Here is a 23127-nt window from a genome sequence, read left to right on the forward strand (position 1 = left end):
AGCAAAGCCCCATCTAGCACTGCCCACTCGGCCACCAGGAAAAGTGTTGGTCCCATGTTGGGGACCACTGTTATAGGTGACGTGAAAGACCTCTATTGAAGGCTGCCTACAAACATGGAGGGCAAACATAGAGTTCTGCGGTGCCCAACCTGGAAGAGCCTGCTGCCTGCAGAGCTGTGCTGGCCTAAAGGTAGATGCTGGCACAATGGGGGATGGGGGGGGGGGGGAATGGAGTCAACCTTAGTTGACTCACACTGGGCTTTCGACCTGAGAATGCCCCCAGTACAGGCCTGTTTTCACCAATGGTGGCTTTCCAGGCAACCAGGGATTATCTGGTTTTTGCTGCTTTCCCATGATACCTAGAGGCCCCCTGGATTGGGCTGCGAACAGCTTAACTTCACATTTGTCATTTATTTGCTATCCCTTCTCCTGCTGGGTTTTCCAAAAAATCCTTCTTTATGCCAATAGCTAACCATAATAAAATTAAACTACCTTGCAATACTTTATGTAGATCATCTCTCAAACTCAGATCCCCTCCTCCCCCCCCCCCCCAACTGTGTCAGATAAACTGTCAGCATTCTGTATCGTCTGCCTTTCAGATTAATCTCAGTATCACAGAAGTCTTGGGAGTGTTGCACTCAAGAATTAACAAGATTGCTTGTTAAAAGGAGATAGTGCAAGAAATAAAACAACTCACCTATTCTTAAACAATTTTGGAAGTTAAAGGAAAAGTAACCGCTTGATTGGTTTTAAAGGAATTACATTTGATTTTTTCAATTTTTGTAGTTATGCCCACATCTTAAAAAGGCATCAGGACATACCAACAGACTAAGGTATCCTTATATATTTTATTAATAAATATCCTAATAGCAAATCACCAATATCAGTGGCTAACACCATGCTATTAGTAACTACTAATAATTGCAAATATACAAATGAAGTACTTAATTTTCATGTACAGATGTTAAAGTACAGTTTTCCTGTGTTTTGAAAAAATACAGAGTTTTGGCAACACTTAATATCTGATAAATAGATCAAACATATTAAATAACTGATAGGAAGTATATCGTACTGCCTGGTAGTCTGAATACAAGAATTGTACACAGACTCTAAAATGTAATTTAAAACCTTGTCACCTTATACATTCAGAGGACGTTGGATAACTAATCCATCAACCATCATAAAGTTTCAACATGCAGGAAGGACTGTTGGCATTTTAGTGTACATACACGTTGAAAAAATTGATTATTGCTGTACATTAATGAGCGTTTATACAAATACCATCAACCAAATGTTGGTTTTCAAGTACAGAATTAAAATAAGAGCAATTTATTCAGGACAGAGGCCCAGAAAGACTTGTACTAACGGTGACTGCTCTGGGGAACTTGTCTTGTTTGCAAAGTGTGCAAATCTGCTTCAGTGCACGTTGACATCGCTTCTGTGGATCATCAAGTAGTGAAATGTAGTTTGAAGAGCAAAGTCTGTGGAGTAGTGACGTCTGCAACAGCAAGTTCTTGCCCATCAACGAGCCCCAGCTCTGTAACAAGGAACAGTCTATAAGCACAGTGTTTCAGAATCTCTTCGGTGCAACTATGGGAAACATGCAACTTGCTCAACATAAACAGCGGCAAGACTCAAAAATCAGGAGGAGAAATGGTTCAGTCTTCCAGGACACTCTACTGCAGACCAAAAAGTCCATATCTTTCAACAACAGGACTTCAAAGGGCGACTACAACAGAAAATGGCTGATTAGAGTGTATCAAGAGGATGAACAGCATTAAACCAGTTGTTCAACAGGATCACAGTTCTATCAGTGCCTCTACGTGCTGTAAGTGATTGTTATATCTAAGAAGTCTGTGTTATCGTGACCGTGCATTTCTGTACATTTGAGTTCTGCACAGAAATGTCACAAACCAGAACAGTTCACCCCTTCTCTACACATAAAAATATTATTAGAAATCCATTTTGTACATCTGACGAAGCACATTGTAGGCACATACTTTCAAAAATATTTCAGAAAGTAGCCATATTGGTCTTTATTAGTACAGCTAGATTCAAGTCCAGTAGCACCTTTAAAGGTCAACAAGATTTTCAGGGTGTAAGTTTTTCAGAGTCAAAGCTCCATTCATCTGTATTTGAAGAAGGGAGTCTTGATGATTTTTGAAAGCTTATACCTTAAAGATTGCACTGGGCTCTAAGTTGCTACTGGACTCGACTCTAGCTTTCACAAGTGTTAGTCTTTAAAGTGGCATGAGCCTCGTGTGTGTGTGTGTGTGCGTGCGTGCGTGCGTGCATGCGTTCCAAGAGTCTAACAAGGCCACATGATTGTAACATGACTTCACTCAAATAATTTACTCAGATTTATAAAAAAATGAAATTTGAGACTAAAGAATCTACTGAACAAACAAAATTCCAGTACATTTAGTGTATAGCGATATATCAAACAGCGTATTTCCACAGAGCAGCATCATGTGACTTCATAATTTAGGGACCAAGCTCTGTAAACCCAAGCTACTTAATTTCACGTGGAAGCAATGTTGGAAAGTGATAAATTACCTTTTAAAGTTTTTGAAAGATTCGGCCTTGTTCGTTCTTCAATTGAAGTTACTGACTGGGAAAAAAAACATAAAGTTTGCTCCAACATCCCCAAGATACAAGATAAAATACAAATAATGCAAAGTCAGTATGTACAAATCACCTGTAAGTAAAGAGTTTTATTCCTCCCATACACTGTGGCTGTTATTGCTGGGGATTTCATTTGTCTGTTCAGAAAACCAGAAATTAGTAAAGCATTATTCCTAATCTCCTAAGAATAAGTGAATCTTCAGGATCTAGGGTCAAATATTTACAGACTGGATTTATTCCATACTTACAAAGACTCATTGTTTGTCAAATAATCCAAAACTTCCTGCAGTTTAGCTGATGGAGAGAATTCTATATCTTGTGGAAGCTGGCTACAAGCCAGACAGTTCTCCTGCAAAACAGTAAATAAAATAATAAGATCAAAAATAAGACAATGAACTACAGTTATTTACTTTTACTTATGTAGAAATGTACATGCTATCTCTCCAGATAGCTGCTTGAGACAGCTTACAACTAATAAAACTCTTAAAACACAAGCATGTAACATAGACCCAATGCTTAGACATCAGAGGACCTAGAATGAACACTATCATTCTTTAAGCTAAAAAATTTTCTGCGACACTAACCTTCCTTTCAGCTTCAAATGTGTAGGTGTAGAGTCCGTCAACATCATTAAACACCAAGTAGTTGTTCAGAGGTATGTATGCGCTGTAACAAAAAGTCTGTTAGCATTTGTAAAGCGATACGTTTGCTAAAAATATTTGATTTGTAAAAAAATTACCTTGTGGCTATTTTAAAAACTTCTGTGGCACATATAGCTGGAACAGAAAAACAAAATTATGGGAAAATTCAGAAGTGGAAATTCAAGATCAATTGTACTTTAAAAACAAGGTAAAAACTGCCAGCACATATAGACATATTTCTGAAAGTTACAAGGTATGGCAAAAATTTTATATCCAAGAGAAATGGATTCACCTGAAATACTGTAAAGCGATTGATAAATGCAACAATTACTTGGATTTTGATACTAAAGTGAACAGAGATATACTTCCACCCAAAATTGCCTCTATTTAGTTATTTACATTAAATGTATCATTATAAAAACCTCTCAGGTTGCAATGATAAAGAGATAACCATTTGAACGAATACATTTAAATACCTCACATCATTTTCTCCACTGTCTCTTTATGCATACACATACTATATTTTTTTCATTTGCCAGTCATTAGAAAGAGTTTTTGTTTTAAATTAGGGTTTTTCAGCTGGTAAAACAGAGATGAGGGAAATCTCTCCTTTGACCACCCAAAAAGAACATAGGACCTGCATGGACAAATATCACGTGAGAATGAGTCTGTGGTTAGGAGGAGAATTGGGCTGGACTGAGTGAAAAACCTGGTGGATCCAACCATAGCAGTTTCCTCCATCTAGCTAATTCTAGCTATGTTTGCGTGTACGTATGTACTGTCAAGACACAGATGACTTAAGGCAACCCCATAGTGTTTTCAAGGTAAGAGAGACTGAGAGGCAGTTTGTCAGTGCTTGTTTCTGCAAATGCTGAGAGTTCTGAGAGAACTGTCACTGGCCCAAGGTCACCCAGCAGGCTTCACGTGGAGGAGTGGGAAATTGAACCTGGTCCTCCAGATTAGGGTCTGCTGCTCTTAACCACTACACCAGTAAACTATGTTTACTTAAAAATAAATCCCATTGATTTCCAGCAAGTGTGCTCAGAAACGCTACCAATTTTCTTCATAAATTTAACTCTTGTCTAGTAACTGAGCACATGCGGCACACATACGTTTAAGAAAAAGGACAGGGAGACCTTTTTTTAGACTGGATTCCTAGTGCTACTATTGTGCACATAATTAAGGAACACACAAACACACATAAGTATTTATTTCTGACATTACTATACCTGCAATGACAGCATTTGTAGAAGCAACTGCTGGAATGATTCGCTTTACAACTCCTGCATTGGAAGGAAAAGCAACTCCTAAATACTTTCTACATGCCAGTATTCAATAGGAAATCATCCTGTATACTGAAATTTAATATCTATATTAACAAAAATCATTAGAGGGAAAATATTTACCTAACCTGACAATAGCTAAACACTCAAATACCAACACATACAATACCACATTTTAAAAGTGGTAACATCCACATCATTGGAAAACTTATTAGATGGTTTGTTGGGTCTTTAGATTTATATTATTTAAGGATGGGATATTTTAAACTGCTGTATTTTACATGTGTAGTTAGCTGCCCTGAGCTTACTGTGGTGGGGGAGGATTAAAAAAAAAGAATAAATAGATGGGAAAACAAATTTATGTATACTATCCAATTCTGACAAAGATGAAATGCGCAAACCAAAAAGACAAGCAAGTTTCTCACCTTGTGTGAGTCTGTAGGATAGACCTTTAATATTAAATTCTGACGCCCTCTCTAAAGACCTCTCATAAATCCACTGTATATGCTCTGGATCATCTCCATCTAATGGAACGCCTGCAAGAAAATGAAAAAATTCCTATCTGCTTAGTTTTAAAAATAGCTCTTCAGAATTTCAGTATAGGTTGGCACAAAATACGACATTGTTTAAATGTTTTAAAATCATTTTAAGAAAGAAGCAACCAGCATAAGGATTTTACAAGCAGCATAGTTATTAAAATAGTGATTTCTGCAAAATAAAAAATAACTATTGATGATTAAAGAATCAGAGATGTAACAAATAGCACATGTAGGAAAGGTTCTACCATGACATTTTTATTATATGACATTATGTAGAGCAAGAAGAATAAAGCAGGCCAGGATTTTTCTTTCATTATACTTCCAATTTAGAATAGGCCTACAGATAATTTATTGATTACCTCCAAAAGGTTGTTCCTTGGGCCACTGCAATATCCTGACATACTCAATACAATGTTCTGGCAACCGAGGCATTGAAGCAATTGTACACATAGGAAAATTTACCTGGTGAGAACAGATTACAGAGTGATTAAACATGACGTTGCCAAGAAGGGGACCAATTCGAAGGCATTTCATCATTTTAACTACCTGAGGTGGATAAAGTTCAAGTGTGCATTCGATGCAAGCTGTCATGCCAGGGATGATGACACGGGCATTTCCTTTAAAGCCTTCAGTTCCTCCATCAATCAAAGGTATGATGGAACCTGGATCCAACACCCCGTCTTCATAGTTTAAAAGTGACATCTACAGTGGGGGGGAAAGAATGTTTGGAAAATGTACTGCACAGCGTTTATCATGTTACGGCCCCTCCTCCCCAAATTTCTGAACGATATGTTCTGTATTGTATAACCCAATATGACAAGCTGAATTTGACATGCCTGAAACAATGGCAACACTGACTGCACTGGAAGACAGCTTCGTCTTGTTTTTCCAAAATATGAGAGCGCCCCTCATCAAAGCATCAAATTAACACAAAATAGTTTTTTAGTCCATTTCAAATGAGTGAACGCGCATGTCATTTGTGCTAAAAGATGTCAATTTGATTACAAAGCCCGACCAATCTGCGAACAGATCATTGTGGGTACAAATGCAGTCCTAGCCTTTGGATTACTTCAATACAGCATGGACATACACAGAACTCAAAAACACAGTCTGGCTGTTGTGGGTTTTCTGGGCTGTGTATGACTGCGGTCCAGCAGTCTTTGCTTTTAACATGTCACCTGCATCTCTGGTTGGCATCTTGGTTTTTGAGTTGTGTGTATATCCATGCTGTATTGAAGTAATCCAAAGGCTAGGACTGCATTTGTACCCATAATGATCTGTCCACAGATTGGTCGGTCTTTGTAATCAAATTGACACCTTTTAGCACAAATGGTTCGCATCTTCAGAAGCATGTCATAATAAGATGTTTCTCTGCGTGTTCTCTCCAAGAATACATATTTTGGTCATTCCTACCTGGTCTTTATCAAAAAGGGGTTCCATCAGAATATTAGTCAGTAGTAAGAATAGTTGTAGCACCCACATTTTGCAATGCTAACAACTTCTGAATAATTAAAGTATTTACCAGCATGCCATTTATCCATCTTCTTGCAAGTATTGAATCCAGACCACACACTATTATGTGAAATTCTGGAAGAGAACAGAGTAATATGTAATCTATATATATAATTCTCAACAAGGCCCCATTTGAAGATACTTAAATCCATGGATCAAGACCATGTGCAGAGAGAGGGGAAGTTTCTACAAACTTGGGAAAATCTCAAAGCTTGCAGCAACAACAACCCCCCCCCCCCAAAAAAAAAACCCTAACCAGAGAGAAGATATCTGCCCTTGCCTAGAGGCAACACAGTCACTGTCACTAATGCAGCTGGCTGGTGACTGAGGAAAGGAAGAGCCAACTAACACAGCAATTATGAGAGAAAACTGTGAAGGAGACTGTGACTGCTGTAGAGAGATTGGGGAAGGGATGGGGAGGCAATGGGGGTGGGGGAGGAGAGGCAGTGGCAGTGGCAGTTCCACAAGCAGCGGGAAAGAGAGAAGAAAGCAGCGAAAGAAAGGTAGAAAATGAAGATGCAGCAGCAAAGAAGGGGAAGGGAGCAGGGGGAAGTGGGGACCAACAGAGAGGCGAGGTGCCGCCATGCATGCGAGCCAAACAGCTGAGCTGGTGAGCGGGCAAGAGAGCAAGCAGGCAAGTCAAGGGGGTGGGTAAGCTGAGAAAGTGGGGGGGGGGGGGGGAAAAACACCAAAAAGGTTAAAAAAGAATAAAAAGAGCTAGCAAGGGGGTGGCGGCAGGGGAGCAACAAAGACGGAGCAAAAATTGAGGTTGGCTATTTAGTCTTAACAAAAAACATTTTAAACTATTACTGTAAGCAATGCTGAGCCACAAGGAAGGGCAGGAAATACATATTTTAATGAATAAATATAAACAAAAAGGGAAAGAGGGGGCAGCTGGGTGGGGGGGATCAAGATACAAGTATAGATGGGGATTCACACACGCACAGAGCCTGGCACCCCTGTCTTAAGTATCATGGGTCCCCCATTCATACACACATAATGTTCTTGCAGAAGGCATCACATGGCAAGGATCCTGAGCATTTCTCCTTCTCTAAAACAATCAGCATTTTGTTTTCATGCAGGAAATGTAATTTGTGAGTTTGGACTACGGCTCAGGGAATTTCAACGTTTCTTTAAAGAACACTTCTCTCAACCAATGTAAAGAAAAAAGCATCATGTTCATGACAGCCACTTACGTCGGTAGAAAGTTTCATCCAAGTCCTGAATCTTTTTATAATGTCTGTGCACACAAGGAGTAAAGGTCATAACGGAAATAAGGAAGTCTAATTTTGGCTGCTTGTCAGAATTTAAAATCATAAATCAAGCCCTTAACACAAAACACTTTAACTAGCTATGCATTGTTTCACATAAAGATGTTAGTTCAGTCAGCTGAGGTGCAGCAGTTGAGAAAATTGTATGCTTCCACATTAGACTATAGTCCTGAACAGATATGAGAATTATCATTCATTTTTATACACTGCCTTTGTAAAAAACAACATTGTTGTGTGCATTATTGAATATGGTAATTTGATACAAGAGCCTTTATGCCAAAATGTATTTTTACTTTCAAAACTTGCAAACAGATGGGAGGACCAAGGCTAGGAAGGCACTAGGATCCAGGCGGAGCATTCTACAACAAAGGAGGTCTGGCAAGCTTTGTTCTGTGGTAGAGGAATATGCAATCTGCTAATTTCTTTATGTGAAACTGAGGCCTGTTCCACATGGGTCTCGCAAGCTGGGGTGCACCAGCAAACTTGACACTGGGGAAAATAGCATCATTCGCTCGGCACCAGGCAGACGCCACCGTTTTTCAAAAGACTCGCTCGTTGAGTGAGTCAGAAACATGCTGTTGTGAGGGAAGTGGGCCATTGTGGCTTCGCTCCAGCTGTGGCTGCTGTGCAAAGTCCTCCCTCACAATGGCGTTTTTACCGGCCCCAAGCCGGTTTTAATGGCCTGTGCGGAACGGGCCTGAGTATAACTCAGTCAAAATTCTTCCTACAGTACAACTTCAAGGCACTCATTAGCCCCAAGTCACTACTTCCAGGAGTAAAGTGTTAACTTTTTTCGCCCCCATCCTTGAGCCCTTCGGGGATAGGCGGCCTATAAGTTTAATAAAATAAATAAAATAAATAAACATTTGAGTTTTTCCAAGAAACCAAATTGCAATAACTGCACTTAAATCTGGGGAGACGCAGCCTAAAGACAGCCAGAACAAACTTGTCCTTTGAGAATACAAGGATGATCTCACTCAGTACTTAAAAACAAGCACACCTGCTGATCATATCTCTCGTTGTACTACACAAAAGAGCGGTATTGAATCAGAGTACAAAAGGAAGCTGCTCTGAAACTGAACAAACATTCAGCAAGCTCTTGGCAGTGGGAGATCTAATCCTTATGAATGCAGAAAGGGGCATTTGTGACAGGCATCTGAGCAAAACTGGCCTGATATTATGCTTTGTTTGGGTAGATCTAGATAGTATAATGGAGGTGTGCATAGTTATGGGTACACAAAAACACCACCAGCTATGCTAGCTGTGCAGCACTGTAGAGAAAAAAAATCAGGTTGCAATGCAGGTAATTGAAGTCCAGACTTCCAAGGTAGCATTTTCAGAAACTGTGCTTGTTCTACATGCAGAGCCAGCACTAGGCAGGCAGAGATCTGGGACTCAGTATGTGGATGAAATGCTGGTCCTGGCAAGAAGAGCTTAAATTTCTGAGACACAGCGGGATATTTTGGGATATGCCAGCCCTGCACTAAAGAGAGAGGCTCCATCCACTTGAATATAAAGGGAACCCAAGGGTTGCTGCGGAATTATCAAAAAGATAAGAGATATGCTTTTAAAATAAATTATGAAGGGAAGCAGACAGGAGTCAGAAAGCATGGGGGTCCAGGACAATTCACCCCTTGGGGATGATGCGTTAAATGATCAGAATAGTTTAAATGGGGATGGACTAGACCAGGGGTAGGGAACCTGCGGCTCTCCAGATGTTCAGGAACTACAATTCCCATCAGCCTCTGTCAGCATGGCCAATTGGCCATGCTGGTAGGGGCTGATGGGAATTGTAGTTCCTGAACATCTGGAGAGCCGCAGGTTCCCTACCCCTGGACTAGACAATGTCAGTATTCCAGGAACTGGGAACTGTTTAAGGCAACCACATAGCCAAAGCAGGGAAATAAGCATCACGGGAGTGGTTGCTGTTAAAAAAAAGAACATGAATACAGTGGCCTACAGGGATGGGGGAAATCAGCTATATAGCAACGTTTCTCAAATGGAACATGCGAGGATCAAGGACATGCCACTCACAAAAATGAAATCTGCTCAGTTCTCTAGGAACGGGTCCAGGGACACAAACAATGTATCACTCTTTCAAATGATGGCAGGAGCAAGCTATCACCCACTGCAAGCTATCATCCAGTTTCCAAATCACCTCTCAAAGCACTATCCAGAAAACATGTTGGTCAGTTTCTGGGAACCAACAGCTCGACCCTAGAGTCATCAGTCCTAATAGAGTCATCATAGTGACATAAAGTATAATATGGAACTGGAACTTGCCACCAAAAATATAATTATATAAATCCACTCTATTTTTTTTGAGGGGGGGCTTTTTAATTTTTTTCCTATCTGAGAAGCCAGGCTTTGTTTGTCACTGCCTTTCAGTAGACATTTCAAACCAAGTTAATGTAAGGGGAGGGGGCTGCTGCCAGAGGTGGGTTAACTCTGCGAACATTAGGGTTTTTTATTCCTCCGAAGGAGCCCAGCACACTAACTTCTTCAATATTAGCCTGTGCAAATACAGTTGAATGCACAAAAATTAAGTAACCAATGATGAGAATGGAGGAAGGAAAAAACCCAAAGGTGTTACTTTTTCCAAAAAGGATACGGTACGACAGCACAATTAGGGATTCGACTATTCAGAAACTCAGCAGCAACTTCTGCTTTTGGCCGCCCAACATCTTTAGGTCTACAAAACAAAACACAACACTTGTTAGAACTTCAGATCAGTTTTCTTGTACGAAATACACAAAACCAAACATGTCACAAGTTCTTTTGCAACAACCACTAGCTCTGCTCAGAAAATGACCACGCTGTTGGAAATCAGTGCTTCAATTAGAGATGTTACTGAAACAGTTATTTCCTTAGTTTTCCCTTCAGTAAGCTGTGAGATCCTGACGAACAGTAAGGTTTCTGAGCCTCCTGATTTCAAAAGCAACCTGCTACAAGCACTGAAGCTCAGGGAAATTTCAGAAATGGCTTCTGGTGCAGGTAACGGCCACCACAATCAAACCCAGGAAATTACTGGAGCACAGAGAGAAATGTTGGTATGCAGCACTGTGAATCATAGCCTCTCCTTGAAAAATGCTACATAGCCACTGTTTACCATACCTAGCCTTAAAACAATCTGAGACGCATTGCATTCTGGCACACAGGAGTCTAGGGCTGTTTCACATGCCATGACTAACCAGTTTGTCTGTGACAGCAAGGAACTGTTCTCATGGAAAAGAACTCCTCTCCCCTTTGTACACAGAATATGAGTGACGGTTCCTTATTTTGGGAAGCCTTGAATCAAACTATAATTGGCCTTGAAGTGCAAATGAAGGCACTTGAAGAAAATGGAGCTTGGTTCAGGATCCTCAGTTTACCCAGGTGCCTCTATTTGCACATACTGGCCAAGTGGAGTTTGACTCAAGAGTTATGAGAGCATGCAAGGTCAACCAGATGTTTCTCATGATTTCTGAATGAGACCTAATGCTATAACACACAGGAAACCACAGGGTTCACCCGAGCTACTTCTCTTGCTTGGGCATGCTAATAAAGTTACAGGGCATTTTAGGGGAAAGTATCCTGTAAAAGTGATGCAGGAGGAAAGGGCAGACAACAGGATACAGAGCAAGCACTAAGGTACACAGGAAGACTTTGAGAAAGCATTTGTAATAAGTGAAATCATAGTTAACTTACTAATTTAGTATTTAAACACCATTTGTAAGTGTTCCATAGAAGATATACTCCACTGAGTTCTGTTTTAAGTCTTAGTAAAATTAATAGAGGTGACCTGAAGCAAAGAGCTACCTTTTATAGTTCGTACCCACATACAAGTCTCAAAATGTACCACTTACCGAAACAAAAATTGTCTGTTCAAATTAGATACGTCAATAGTATCCATATCAATGACATGGATCTGCCTAAAACCAGTCAATGCCTGAAAAAGAACAGAGACAGGAATGTTACAAAACAAAGGAGAACATCTGTAAAACCAGATCTGCTGTGATGAATTTACGGTTTTGAAAAATTTCATTTCTTGCAGGGCTTTGTAATGGTATCACTAAAATCTTCTGCAGTTATATACAAACAAGAAACAAATCTGCTACCTGACAGCAGCAGATCACTGCAGGTCTCTTTCATCTCATTAGTGCTTCTCCTTCATTGACTTATGGGAATGGCTTTCCAAAAAAATAACTTGGCAGCTAGATAAGGCACTACACCCCACACTTTCTCTAGTCACATTTGAAACAGACTAGAGGAAGCACCCAATTTTGTACCAAAATTATCTGGATCAACTTCGTGTTTTTCGGGAATTTATATTCAAATCTTTTTAGCATCACAATGCTTTACTAGCAAGGATAATACCTATAACTCCAACTCAATTTATAAATTGTGTTTAGATGACACAACAACTTAATGAGAATTAGTAAAACTGGTACTTCAGTGTATCAGACACAAGCCGGGTTCCTATTCTGTGTGAGGACAGTATAGAGAAGTGAATCTTTTGATCGCTCTCCCAAGCACTGCAGTCTACCATGACACCTGATATCCTGCCCTCAGTGGTCAACAGGGCAATCCAGTAAGAGCAAGCCAGTAAAAAGAATTGGCCAAAAGGTGTCCCACCCCCTTTTTCTGCCATTAGAAAACATATTAAGATCCAGGTTGTACTATTTAAGAGAGCAGAAAAGGCATTTAAATTTGTTGCCAACCTCAGAATTTAAACAGGAAACTGAGTGGCACTTTTTTGTTGTTGCTGTTTTGCTTCTTGTTCACAACATGTCAGGGTTATAAGCCAATACCAGCCATACTCTGTGACTACTGAAACCAACTCAGCATCCTACACAAATTGTTGACAAAAATACCTTATGTCAGTGGCCTGAGAGATCTTGGTTTCTGCATCCCCTCCCCTTTTTCTAACATCCAGTCTGATAAAAAGATTCTGGAGATCTCAAAAGATTGCATACTGTACTGCAATAGTTTGGGTGGTCTTAATAAAAGGTATCACATGGTTTTTTATTCCTGTCATAAAGACAGTCAATGGGAAGCTGCGCTGCAAAACATATCTCCACATAAATGTGTTTTAGACCAATCTTTCTGATTTCATGCACACAAAAAAATACCAGATCTAAACACAACTAATACCGCTCGTTTACTCAGAACGCGATCCATTAGGATAGCTGTAGCATTATAGAAGTGACAAGCTTTCCACTAGCAGTGTGGGCATGTACTGGAGGAAGGGTGGGGGCACAGGCTAAAAACCAACATGCAGCCTTTTATACCAAATCCAAACTTGCTGGTGTTAATTATTTTTAAACAAATGACTGAAAGTTGATCCGAACCTGCACATCTTGTTTGTAAAGGGAAATAACAGGGGAGTCTGACAAAGTGTCTTACATCTGAATTTCCTCCCAGATTTGGGGCAGAAATTACAGAACTACGCTGATGCGTTAGCAAGCCACCTATCTTCTTTAGACTTCACCCAGACAGCTGCACTTGTGCCTCTTTCAGTTCGTGTTCTCTCCCCTGCCTTTACAGGTTACTACTGCACATGAACCAGTCACAGTGTGAAAAAAAAAGGTTGATGCAATCGAGTGACTGCATCAAGTATCATTTTTCTGCAGGGTTTAATGCTCATAAGAGCTTGTGCACATCAATAACCTGTAAGGCAAAAACGCTGCCCCTCCCCCAGAGCAACTTAAAACTTCAATACACTTTGAATGTGCTCATTGGGAAATTTTACAAATTCTCCAACTTGTACTGAAAGGCAGGGGAATGCAGAACATCATCAAACAATTAAAAAGACAATACAGGAAGTGCCTATTAATTCCCAATAAAATGTAAAATGACAAGAAACGCCTTTTTCCCCCTTGACAAGACTTCAGCAACAAAAAACAGAGGTAAAAAGGCTACATGAGCCAATTATGCACTTTTTTTGCTGTTGAGTCATAGCTGACTTAAGGCAACCCTGTACGATTTTCAGGGTGAGACATTTCAGAGATGGTTAGTTGTCCCATCGAGGCAAGTGCAGAAGTGGCTGGTCAAGCCAGCAAATAACGTAAAAAGATGCTCAAGAATGAACTACAAATTTCACAGCCTTGCTGCCTCAAGAGAAGGGTGTGGTGCCACGTCCAGCACCAAAGCAGGCAAACTCCTCCAATAGCACTGAAAAGTGCCTATACTGCCCAATGGGTTGTGCCACCCTTTTTGTTGGTGCAAACAAAAGGGGAAAGGACTCAGGAAGCTGACTAAAGTCAGTTCTGCCCCCAGGAGTGCCCCCATTAGCACCAGCATGGACTCCTCCTTATGCAGCATCAAGTGTCATTTACAATGGCAAGAGGGTTACATCCAGAGGCCTTTTTCCCACCCCACCCCTTCACCCCCCGGACTGCACTATTAGATGATTACAGAAATGAACAGGCCTTTGAGTCTGTGTTAAGCTTGTCTTTTATTCCATACAATGTTATATGTATTGTCGAAGGTTTTCACAGCTGCTGTGTGGTTTCCGGGCTGTATGGCCATGTTCTAGCAGCATTCTCTCCTGACGTTTCACCTGCATCTGTGGCTGGCATCTTCAGAGGATCAAACGTCAGGAGAAAATGCTACTAGAACACAGCCATACAGCCCGGAAACCACACAACACCTCAATTTTGTATGTGTCTTCATGTGCATGTGGTATTTCCTGTGACTTGTAAATAATAAAACAAATGTCAACATATTATGCATGAGCATGCAACTCTTGCAGCTCAGTCTCCAGCGCACAAACACATGCAACATTAACATCTGCTCAGTGAACGATCAAGAAATAAAAATGAAATCGTTACCAGATTTTTCAGAAGTTCACATCCTAATCCTCCTGCTCCAATAACTAGAACTTTACATGTGTTTAACAGAAAGTCAAGAGGCTGTAAAGAACCAAGACAAACAGTTTGGTGAAAAAAAAGAAAATAAACAAGTAAATTCCTATGTAGATTCACAAAACTTATCGTATAGGGCTATAATATTTAAAAACTGTGAATAGCAGCAGAATCCACTGTTGACATTATGCAATTGCCCTGCTTCATTTGATTAGAATAGACAATCTTTCAGTAACAAGCAATAATTTGGCTTATATACACAAACAGACAGCATAGCTCTTTAATTAAAGAAAAAATAGATCAAACCACCGTCTTTACAGGCAGGCAATTGTTGAATCTATGGGATACATTTTTGACCATTCTGATTCTTGTCTATGCAATCTTAGCAGGTTTAATCTCAGAATCAAGCATGTCACGTAACCGTCATATGGCCAAGTAAAAAGCTAATGCTGCCCACTGCTGACCTGCAGCATCTACAGAAATATCCAGTCATTGTAGGCAATGCTGATTTTTGAAGTAAACTTTAGGGACATCCCCAGGTTCATTTTAACAAACATTAAAGCAGTCAGGTTTTGGGACAACCCAAGGCAAAAGGGCAGAGAAAGAACTGGCAACCAATGGAGAGGGGCAAGAAGTAAACACAGCATTTCAGGGATGTGTACTTCTTAGCCCTTAACTTCAGACAGTTTTAACTGCCATCAGGCCTTAGTTGTAATTACAAATACTCAGCTCATCGTGTGTGTCTCAAACCAGCAATTTACCACTATCCTAACAATCTATTTACACTGAACAATTGTATTTCTGTAGCTAGGGAATCGTTAGCTTTTTTCTTGTAAACATGAAACAATATTTTCTCCATAGTGCAGGACTTCATTCAGCCACTGCACCTAAACAAACTTTCAGCAGTGATACAGTCATTCATGCACATTCCCGGTACGTGGCTACTTGAAATTACGTAGGAAAACTAGTTGCTTAACTGAGTTCCAGTGGAGTGGGTGAAAAGCAGCCTTAGACACGTTTTACATAAATAGATAAACTCAAAAAAAACTGTGCCCCTGGAGTCCTGATAATCTTATGAAGGGCAAACAAACAGAAGTGTTCACAACAGTTTACAGCACAATACCACAAACATTTGTATTTAAAATAACTATGTCTCACTTGAGTGCCTGGCTCGAAATCAGGGTGTGTGAATGGTCCAGATCGCTCGAGGAACTTCTTTACATGGTTCCAGCGACCTTCCCAGTCTCCATTGTCCCCACACCCACCATCAACAGCCATTCTGCACAGAACACAGAAATTCAGCTGCAAAAACCAGTAGGAAAAAAACAGAACACATGCACACAAAGCAGTTTCTCTGCAAGCTTAGACCTTCCTGATAAAAAAACTCATGACAAATTAAGTACGTGAAATATCTGGGATTAGATTAACTACTTGGAAGTTAACACAGCTGTGTATTGAAACAAAATACAAATGTTCTCTCCATTAAAGTTAACTTTGCGATACATTATGAAAAGATGACTTGGAGTGTAAAACATACCTACAGTAGCTTCTCATTACCTATTAACACAGGCTGAAGTTTCAGCTTTGCTGACTTCAGACAAATACATTAATACTTTAAAAACAGAGTCAATATTTTTTCAAGAGTTTTTACTTCTAAAACAGTCTGTACAGGGTAAAGGAAAAAAGCAAAATGAGTATTTCACTAACTTCGTATTTTGATATGTTTTATGTGGTTACAATATATACATAGCAGCAAATGTGCCTCTTTGCAACTATAGTCCATTGGTAGTAGCACAAAAAGTATTTTCCTTATAAGTTCATTCAAGAAGGTCTGTATCTTTTCATTGGATAAAATCTTTCCATTGAATAAAGCACAATCTTTATACTTAAGTTTTCAAAAAGGAAAACTGTGTACCCAGCCAGTTATTCTCTGAAAGGTGTACCTTATAATTAACAATATTCACAAATATTTAGAAAATTTGAGTTACAGTTTATAAAGAAATTATAACTTATTCACAGATTTCTGTTATGCACATTAAGTTTGAAGGTTTCAGAATACAGCTGGTGCTCTTCCTAAAAGAGCCACATTTAAGCAATTATAGATTTAATTTGCAAAATACTAATAGGATTGTAATAGTTTATTTCATTACTTGTTATAAAAGAACTGGAACTGAAATTTGTAGGAACTACTGGAGTGGGTTTACAGACACTTTATAACATTGTTTATGCTAAGATTTAAAACAACAGTTACTTCTAAGAAGCATTTTCTCCACACAGATCTGCTATTTCATCTGACATATGCTTAATTGGAATGACCCCCCCCCCCCACATACGATAGTCCATACTCCCAAATACTCATCTCATCCCATTATTGCCTATAACTCCAATACACAAACTTGCACGGCCCATGATCCTTAACTCTTAACAGTGCAAACCAGGAGGGGGTGGGGAGGGCACAGTTCCACAGCAGCCAGGGACCCTTAAAGGGTTCCAGGTGGCACAGAGACCATAAAAAAACTAAATAACTCTCAGCTGATCTGAAAACTCCTGGAGCCCAATGGGCTATGTCACACTAAAATGTCAAGTAAATCTCCAGGCAACATAGGAGGCATTCCTGGGCCCAAACCATGTGGGAACACACCCAGATTGCCGGCACTAGCAAAGGTTCCTGCACCGGAGGAGTGTTGCTGCAACAGCTTATTATTATTATTATTATTATTATTATTATTATTATTATTATTATTATTATTAACCGCCCACTCCCGGAGGGCTCTGGGCGGTGTACAACAAACAGTGCATAAAACTACAATACAATATAAATAAGACAAAAAGTACCTGTGATATTAAAACCCTTAAAACACAGCAGCATTAACATAACCTCCATTAATTGACCCCAATTTTGTTGACAGTGCCCGATCCCAAGGCCGGGAGGGGGCCAGCAGTGCCAGATAAGATATTACATTAGCAGTGCCGGAGATGGCATAATAAGTGGCTTACAGGGTTGGGTACCTTGGAGCTACAGTGCCCCACTGCCAGTGTTTGCCCCTTGTATCAGCATATTTCCCTTTCACGCTGGTGTACGGGACCCCCACGTCAGTGCAGGGGCATGCAGCTTCCATTATAGTTTTACCCCTCCCCTGGCTGATTGCAGTGTGAATCTCCACTGTTAAAAAAAACCCTTCCACCCCTTTATGAGCCATTAAACTTAAACCCATTCAGTCCAAGATCCGTAGAGTAGGGTAGAAAGATTTTGTGGAAGCATTTTTAAAGCTATTTAGGCAATGTCTGTAGCCTTTGGCCAGAAGCAAGATCAAAAACAAATGAAAGGGGGACCAGATTCTAGCACATCAATAAGGGGAGGCTACAAGACAGGTATAGCATGCTCACACATAAAGGGATACCAACTCTTTGGAAGCTCCATTCTGAATTTTTTCAAAAGCCAAAATAGCTACTGATATCTTATGGGTAGATTCCTAGTCACTGGCAAGTTTTCCTACAACCACCACTGCCAAAAAGAAAAAAAAATTTTAAATAGCTGAAATCACACACTATACATAAACCCGGCCCTCTGACAAACAATTTGCCAATTATTCCCTGCCTTCTACCTAGCAATCATTCGGCATCCTGAATAGGAAATCCTGACCCCTCACACCATTTCTAGCAAGGACACCATTTCAATTTGAAGTAGAGGCACATATAACATTACACTGTACAGCAGCTTATTTTAACAGCATTTTAATAACAGCAGTGGTGCATCACAGATTAAAGGCACATATCTCACTATTATGCAAAGGAATATGTGCATTTCTCATGCACACCTACCATACAGCCCTACTGATTTATAATAATACTCAAGCCCACTTCGCCCTGCAGGTCCGCAGTGGAAAACCCATGTCTAAGTTGCTCAACTTTAAAAAGCAGATGAGCATCGCTATATAAAACCCCCTGCACATATGAACTGACAGATCAGAAAAACAGAGACAAAGGTTCTAACCTTAGCTTTCTACCTGCAGGATTATTATTAGTCAGGGCATGGTCTAAAGACCTGAAACAGCAACCATATTAGCAATAAGCACATACAGGACTAGTCAGTTCGGGATGGGAAACCTTGAGTTCCACGACAGAAGCGAGGCGAGATTCAAATGCAACAAATCAATACTTTTCCTAAATAGACACATTAAACCAAAATGGATAAATAGGAGCAGCCATCTCGCATTAGACGTGGTACCGCCACAAACACAGGATTCACCACCTCAAAAAATAAAACTAGATACGGTGTAGTGGCTGGCGTCCTGGACGGGTACCAAATCTCCAACTGGCCAATCACTCTCTCTCAACCTATCCTACAGGGTTGTTGGGGAGTAAAATAGGGGAACTGCCCTGAGTTCTTTGGACAAAGGCAGGATAAAAATAAAAGGGTGGTGTGAGAGACAGGTAATGTTAAAAAAAAGAACGTGCCACACTTCCTAGGTTCATTCTCAGGACGGGAGGCGCCCGCGCCCTTGCCTTGGCCTTCCTCCTCCTCCTCCTCCTCTCCTGGCCCTTCTTTATTCCTCAGGATCCCCAGCCCCTACATCCCCCGCACTGACCCCATCTCTCTCTGCCGCTCCTCTAGCCTCCTTCTTTTCTTCTCCCTAAAAAGAGAGAGAATAAAAGAAGGGTCAGTAACCGGATCAAGGGACCTCCCCCGCCCCACCCCATGCAAAGACCTCTCCCCCCAGGAGCCACCCCGCAGCCACAGCGGGGAAACGAGGCGGGCGACCCGCGCGCACTTACGGCTCCTCGCCGTCCGCCATTGCCGCCCCGCGCGCCTGCCGGCCTACCCACAATGCACCGCGATTCCCCCGCGGCCGGGTTCCTCCCCGAAGAGACGGTTCCCACTTCTCTATGAGCGGGCGTGGAGGAAGGACAAAGAGTTACATCCAAAGTACACTTCTGGTGTCCATTCGACGTCGCCTATACGCGTTGCATTAAAAAAAGCGGGAGCTGACATCTTAAAAACTAGCACAATTTTTGTTGCATGTACTGCTCACTTCATCTGATGGACAGAGCTACAGTGGTATTCCTACAGAAAATGGATTCCGGGGCAAGAACTGATTTTGCGCGCGCGCACACACACACTCAAAAACCGCCCTGAGCATCCATAGTGGCAGCAGTGATTCTGGAAGGTTCCTTTCGCTCCAGGGGCAATTTGCATAGACTCAGATACATGACATTAAATAAGGGTTGCCACTTGCCAGCCTCCAGATGGAGCTCGAATTACAGAGGTCTGTTACCCTGAAGAAAAAGACTGCTCTGGAGGGTGAACTCCAACGTTGTCTTGCTCAACTTCTTTCCGTCCCCAACACACACCGCTTAAAAGCTGAATCTTCAGGAATTTCCCAACCCACTTTTCTTTCCAGTAGGAACCAAAGTGACTTGCATCACGCTCCTCCCCTCCATTTTACCTATACATTACCCCTGCAAGGTAGTAGATTAGGCTGAGAGTGGCTGGCCCAAGGTCGCTCAGCAAACTTCCATGGCACAAACTTCTGGGCAAACAAGTGGGATGGGCTTTTTCTTTTAACTGGAGATGCCAAGAGTTGAACCATGTACCTTCTGGATATGAAACAAATGCTCATCCACTAAGCCATCTCCTCCTCTGAACATTAGTGGGAGAAATACAAACATGACAGTGTTCTTCCTTATGTTCGCTGGGACATCCACTGCTTTACTGTGAAGTTGAAGGAAAACCTCCTTGAAAGGTCAGAACAGATTCCTACCAAAAAGTTTGGCTACCTCACAGTAAAATCTTACACCCTTTTGTGTAGGAGAATTTTCCTCCATTGCTTTCCTTTACTTGCTTTTCATTTGTGCTTCCTCAAGGGGAGGTGGCCCTTTTTGGTGTTCAGTAACAGAAACATGTGAAAGGCAATTGATGTGTATATTCTAGGTCTCAGTAAAATACATGCTAGCAGCATTACTGTCCACTACATTTGCATAGATGGAAAGCAAAGCTTTTTGTCAGTTAGAAAAGCAATTTTCAAGACCGATGTATTGATCTGATGTATGTCAACGCTGCTGCCCACAGTCCTGGCCTGTAGACCAATGAGATCAGCTCTGGTTTCCTTTCTTCCTGTCCTATAACAGCAGCACATAAATTCATAAATGATCTGGAGTTAGGAGTGAGTAATAAAGTGGTCAAGTTTGCAGATGACACCAAGTTATTTAGTGTAATTAAAACAAATCCTTAGGACTGTTTATCTTAGAAGAACGGTATGTGGAAGACATGACAGAGGTCTATAAAATTATGACAGGAAGGTGACTTTCTCCCTGCCTCATGATATTAGAACCTGGGTCATTCACAGAAGCTGAAAGGTGGGAGATTCAGGACAGACAAAATAAAATTACTTCACCTCACAGTGGATAGTTAAATTGTGAAGCTCATCGCCACAGGATGTGGTGGTGGCCACCAATTTCAAAAGGGGTGTGGACAAATTCATGGAGGACAGAGCTAAGTATATATTTATTTATTATTACAAGCCTTCCCTTGTAGTCCAAGGTGGCTTGCAATAATAGTTAACATATCCCCAGCTAAAACCAAAAATAAAACAGCAAACCTACTACAAAACAGCTACTAGTCATGATGGATATCTATTCCCTCCTGTAGTAGAGGTGGTGTGATAAACAAGAAATGTGTTTCTACTAGAAATGAGGAGATGAGTCAGCAAGGCTTGTATCAGATTGTATGTATTGAGCATGCTTAATAGGCTACTGCATATTAACTTCTCCTCCTGCTCTGACAACAAACTATATTGTAACTAACATACAGGAAGAATGTGGGAGGGGGCCACATATTAAGGAGTAACATGTAAATAGGTGGACCAGAAAGTGGTAATTCTAAGTAGCCAATGGGGGAACAGAGGGGGTGTGGTGAATTTGGGAGAAAGGAATAAACATGCTGTGGATATACTGTTTCAGCGAAGTCTGCCTATGTGGGGATGGCTCCCCTTTCTTTGCACCACTGGACAAGCGAGCAAGTGGTGTGGCCTCCCTCCTGGCTTCCTTTTCGGCTTACCAGAAGGCACGGGGGCTGTGAGTTTTTTGCAGTGTGTGTGGGAGTTTGGCTGGGGGGAGGGTGCAGGGGAGAAAGGGGCCAAAATGAACCCCTCACCCACATGACCTAGGCATATAGCACCTGGGTGAAATGACATCCTGCCTCCTCCTAGATACAAACAAATGACCAACCAACTTGTAGGGAAAAATTGGAGAATTCAAAGTTGAGTTTTTTCACTGCTTTCAACTCATTTCAAAACAATTCATAGGAAAAAAGGGAAATTGTATACCACCTTGAATAAAATACATAAAAATTAGGATAGGCTACCTCCAGGTGGGGGCTGGAGTTTTCCCAGAATTAAGAAACACCTCCAGACAACAGAGATCAGTTCTCCTGTACAAAAAGGATGCTTTGGAAGCCAAACTTTATGATACCACATCCTTGCTGAGGTCTCTTCTCGCCCCAAATGTAAAGGATTCAATGGTGTTGATGTTCAGAACAGCCGCCTGGCCTTGACTGAATTCCATAACCCGGGCGATGGGCCAGCATCTGCGGCGGAGACTCTGATGGAGGCCTTATCTCTTCGAGAGAGATGAGAACTCCGTTCCCATGAGAAACCGGGAGGGGGGATGGGATGGACAGAGTTATACCCTGTGCGCCTGGCGGGAGACTTTATGCCTGCCACGTCGTGTGCGGGAGCTTTCTAGGATGTCTGAATAAACGGTCTTTTACACCACAAAGCCTTTTATTTCTGCTTCTATGGAATTCCTTACATTGGCAGGAATCCTAGTTCATCTATCTTCCGCAGCTGGACCTCCTGCGTCTCGGCATGGAGAGGTTGAATATTCCTGAATCTGTGGATAAAAGCGGTAGCCCCCAAAGAGGGCCCCGAGCTTTCCCTTATGGATTTGGAGGAACAGGCGGAGAACGGGTCTCGGCTGGTAACTCTTTCCGGCCCCTCAGATCAACACGAAGTCTTCCCTTACCGTTGGGGATCGAGGGACGAGGAAACGATCATGTGGACTTCTGTATAGAGTCGTTTGGGGCTGTCTATGGATCGAGCCTGTGGATCGATATCTACCCGCTTCCGCAGTGGATTACAAACCTCAGATGCAAACTTGCCGGAGGAGATGGCCTGACCACTTTTCATGCGGCAAACCCAGGGAGTCCATTGAATCCATTCCTGGACTCAGATTTTGGTGATGCTCCCAAGAATCCACCGTGGCATAGCACTGGGGCCCGTCCTAAGACTACCGTTGAAACCGGACTATATCGATTGGGAGGGTATCCGCATTCAGCTTCCTCGATCGGACTGGATCCCGGATCAGCAGTTGCACCTGAGAGCTTCCGTGGAGCCGCCCGGTGGAACCACGAG

At 41.5% G+C, this 23127-nt stretch overlaps 1 protein-coding gene across 4 annotated transcripts; it reads right to left on the minus strand.

Moving 5' to 3' along the window:
* Window positions 1–829: 829 nt before the first annotated feature.
* On the minus strand, window positions 830–19769 carry UBA3 (ubiquitin like modifier activating enzyme 3). 4 transcript variants are annotated; one of them, XM_048490468.1, is made up of 18 exons: window positions 19493–19622; window positions 19306–19350; window positions 15875–15995; window positions 14684–14764; window positions 11717–11799; window positions 10483–10563; window positions 7797–7840; window positions 6611–6675; window positions 5635–5790; window positions 5448–5550; window positions 4975–5085; window positions 4496–4549; window positions 3365–3401; window positions 3210–3291; window positions 2874–2974; window positions 2699–2762; window positions 2557–2611; window positions 830–1537 (listed from the first exon to the last, which is right to left on the minus strand). In XM_048490468.1, the coding sequence occupies exons 1-18, from the start codon at window positions 19510–19512 to the stop codon at window positions 1449–1451; spliced, it is 1392 nt and encodes a 463-aa protein (XP_048346425.1). In that variant the 5' UTR covers window positions 19513–19622; the 3' UTR covers window positions 830–1448. The 4 variants fall into 4 exon arrangements, with proteins under 4 accessions (XP_048346425.1, XP_048346427.1, XP_048346428.1 ...); XM_048490470.1 differs by lacking the exons at window positions 19306–19350; window positions 19493–19622 and adding an exon at window positions 19750–19769; XM_048490471.1 differs by lacking the exon at window positions 5635–5790 and having other exon boundaries at window positions 19493–19624.
* Window positions 19770–23127: the final 3358 nt, after the last annotated feature.

The sequence above is a fragment of the Sphaerodactylus townsendi genome, linkage group LG03 (genome assembly GCF_021028975.2).
Source record: "Sphaerodactylus townsendi isolate TG3544 linkage group LG03, MPM_Stown_v2.3, whole genome shotgun sequence".
NCBI classification, from domain to species: domain Eukaryota; kingdom Metazoa; phylum Chordata; class Lepidosauria; order Squamata; family Sphaerodactylidae; genus Sphaerodactylus; species Sphaerodactylus townsendi.

What these genes read in the sequence shown, in the direction of transcription:
- UBA3 (XM_048490468.1), bottom strand. Translation starts at nt 19,512, where the DNA reads ATGGCGGACGGCGAGGAGCC. An exon ending in GAGCGGCAGAGAGAGATGGG is followed by an intron (nt 15,996 to 19,305) that starts GTCAGTGCGGGG and finishes TGTTCTGTGCAG; the next exon opens with AATGGCTGTTGATGGTGGGT. An exon ending in GGATGAAACTTTCTACCGAC is followed by an intron (nt 6,676 to 7,796) that starts GTAAGTGGCTGT and finishes GTTCTCTTCCAG; the next exon opens with AATTTCACATAATAGTGTGT.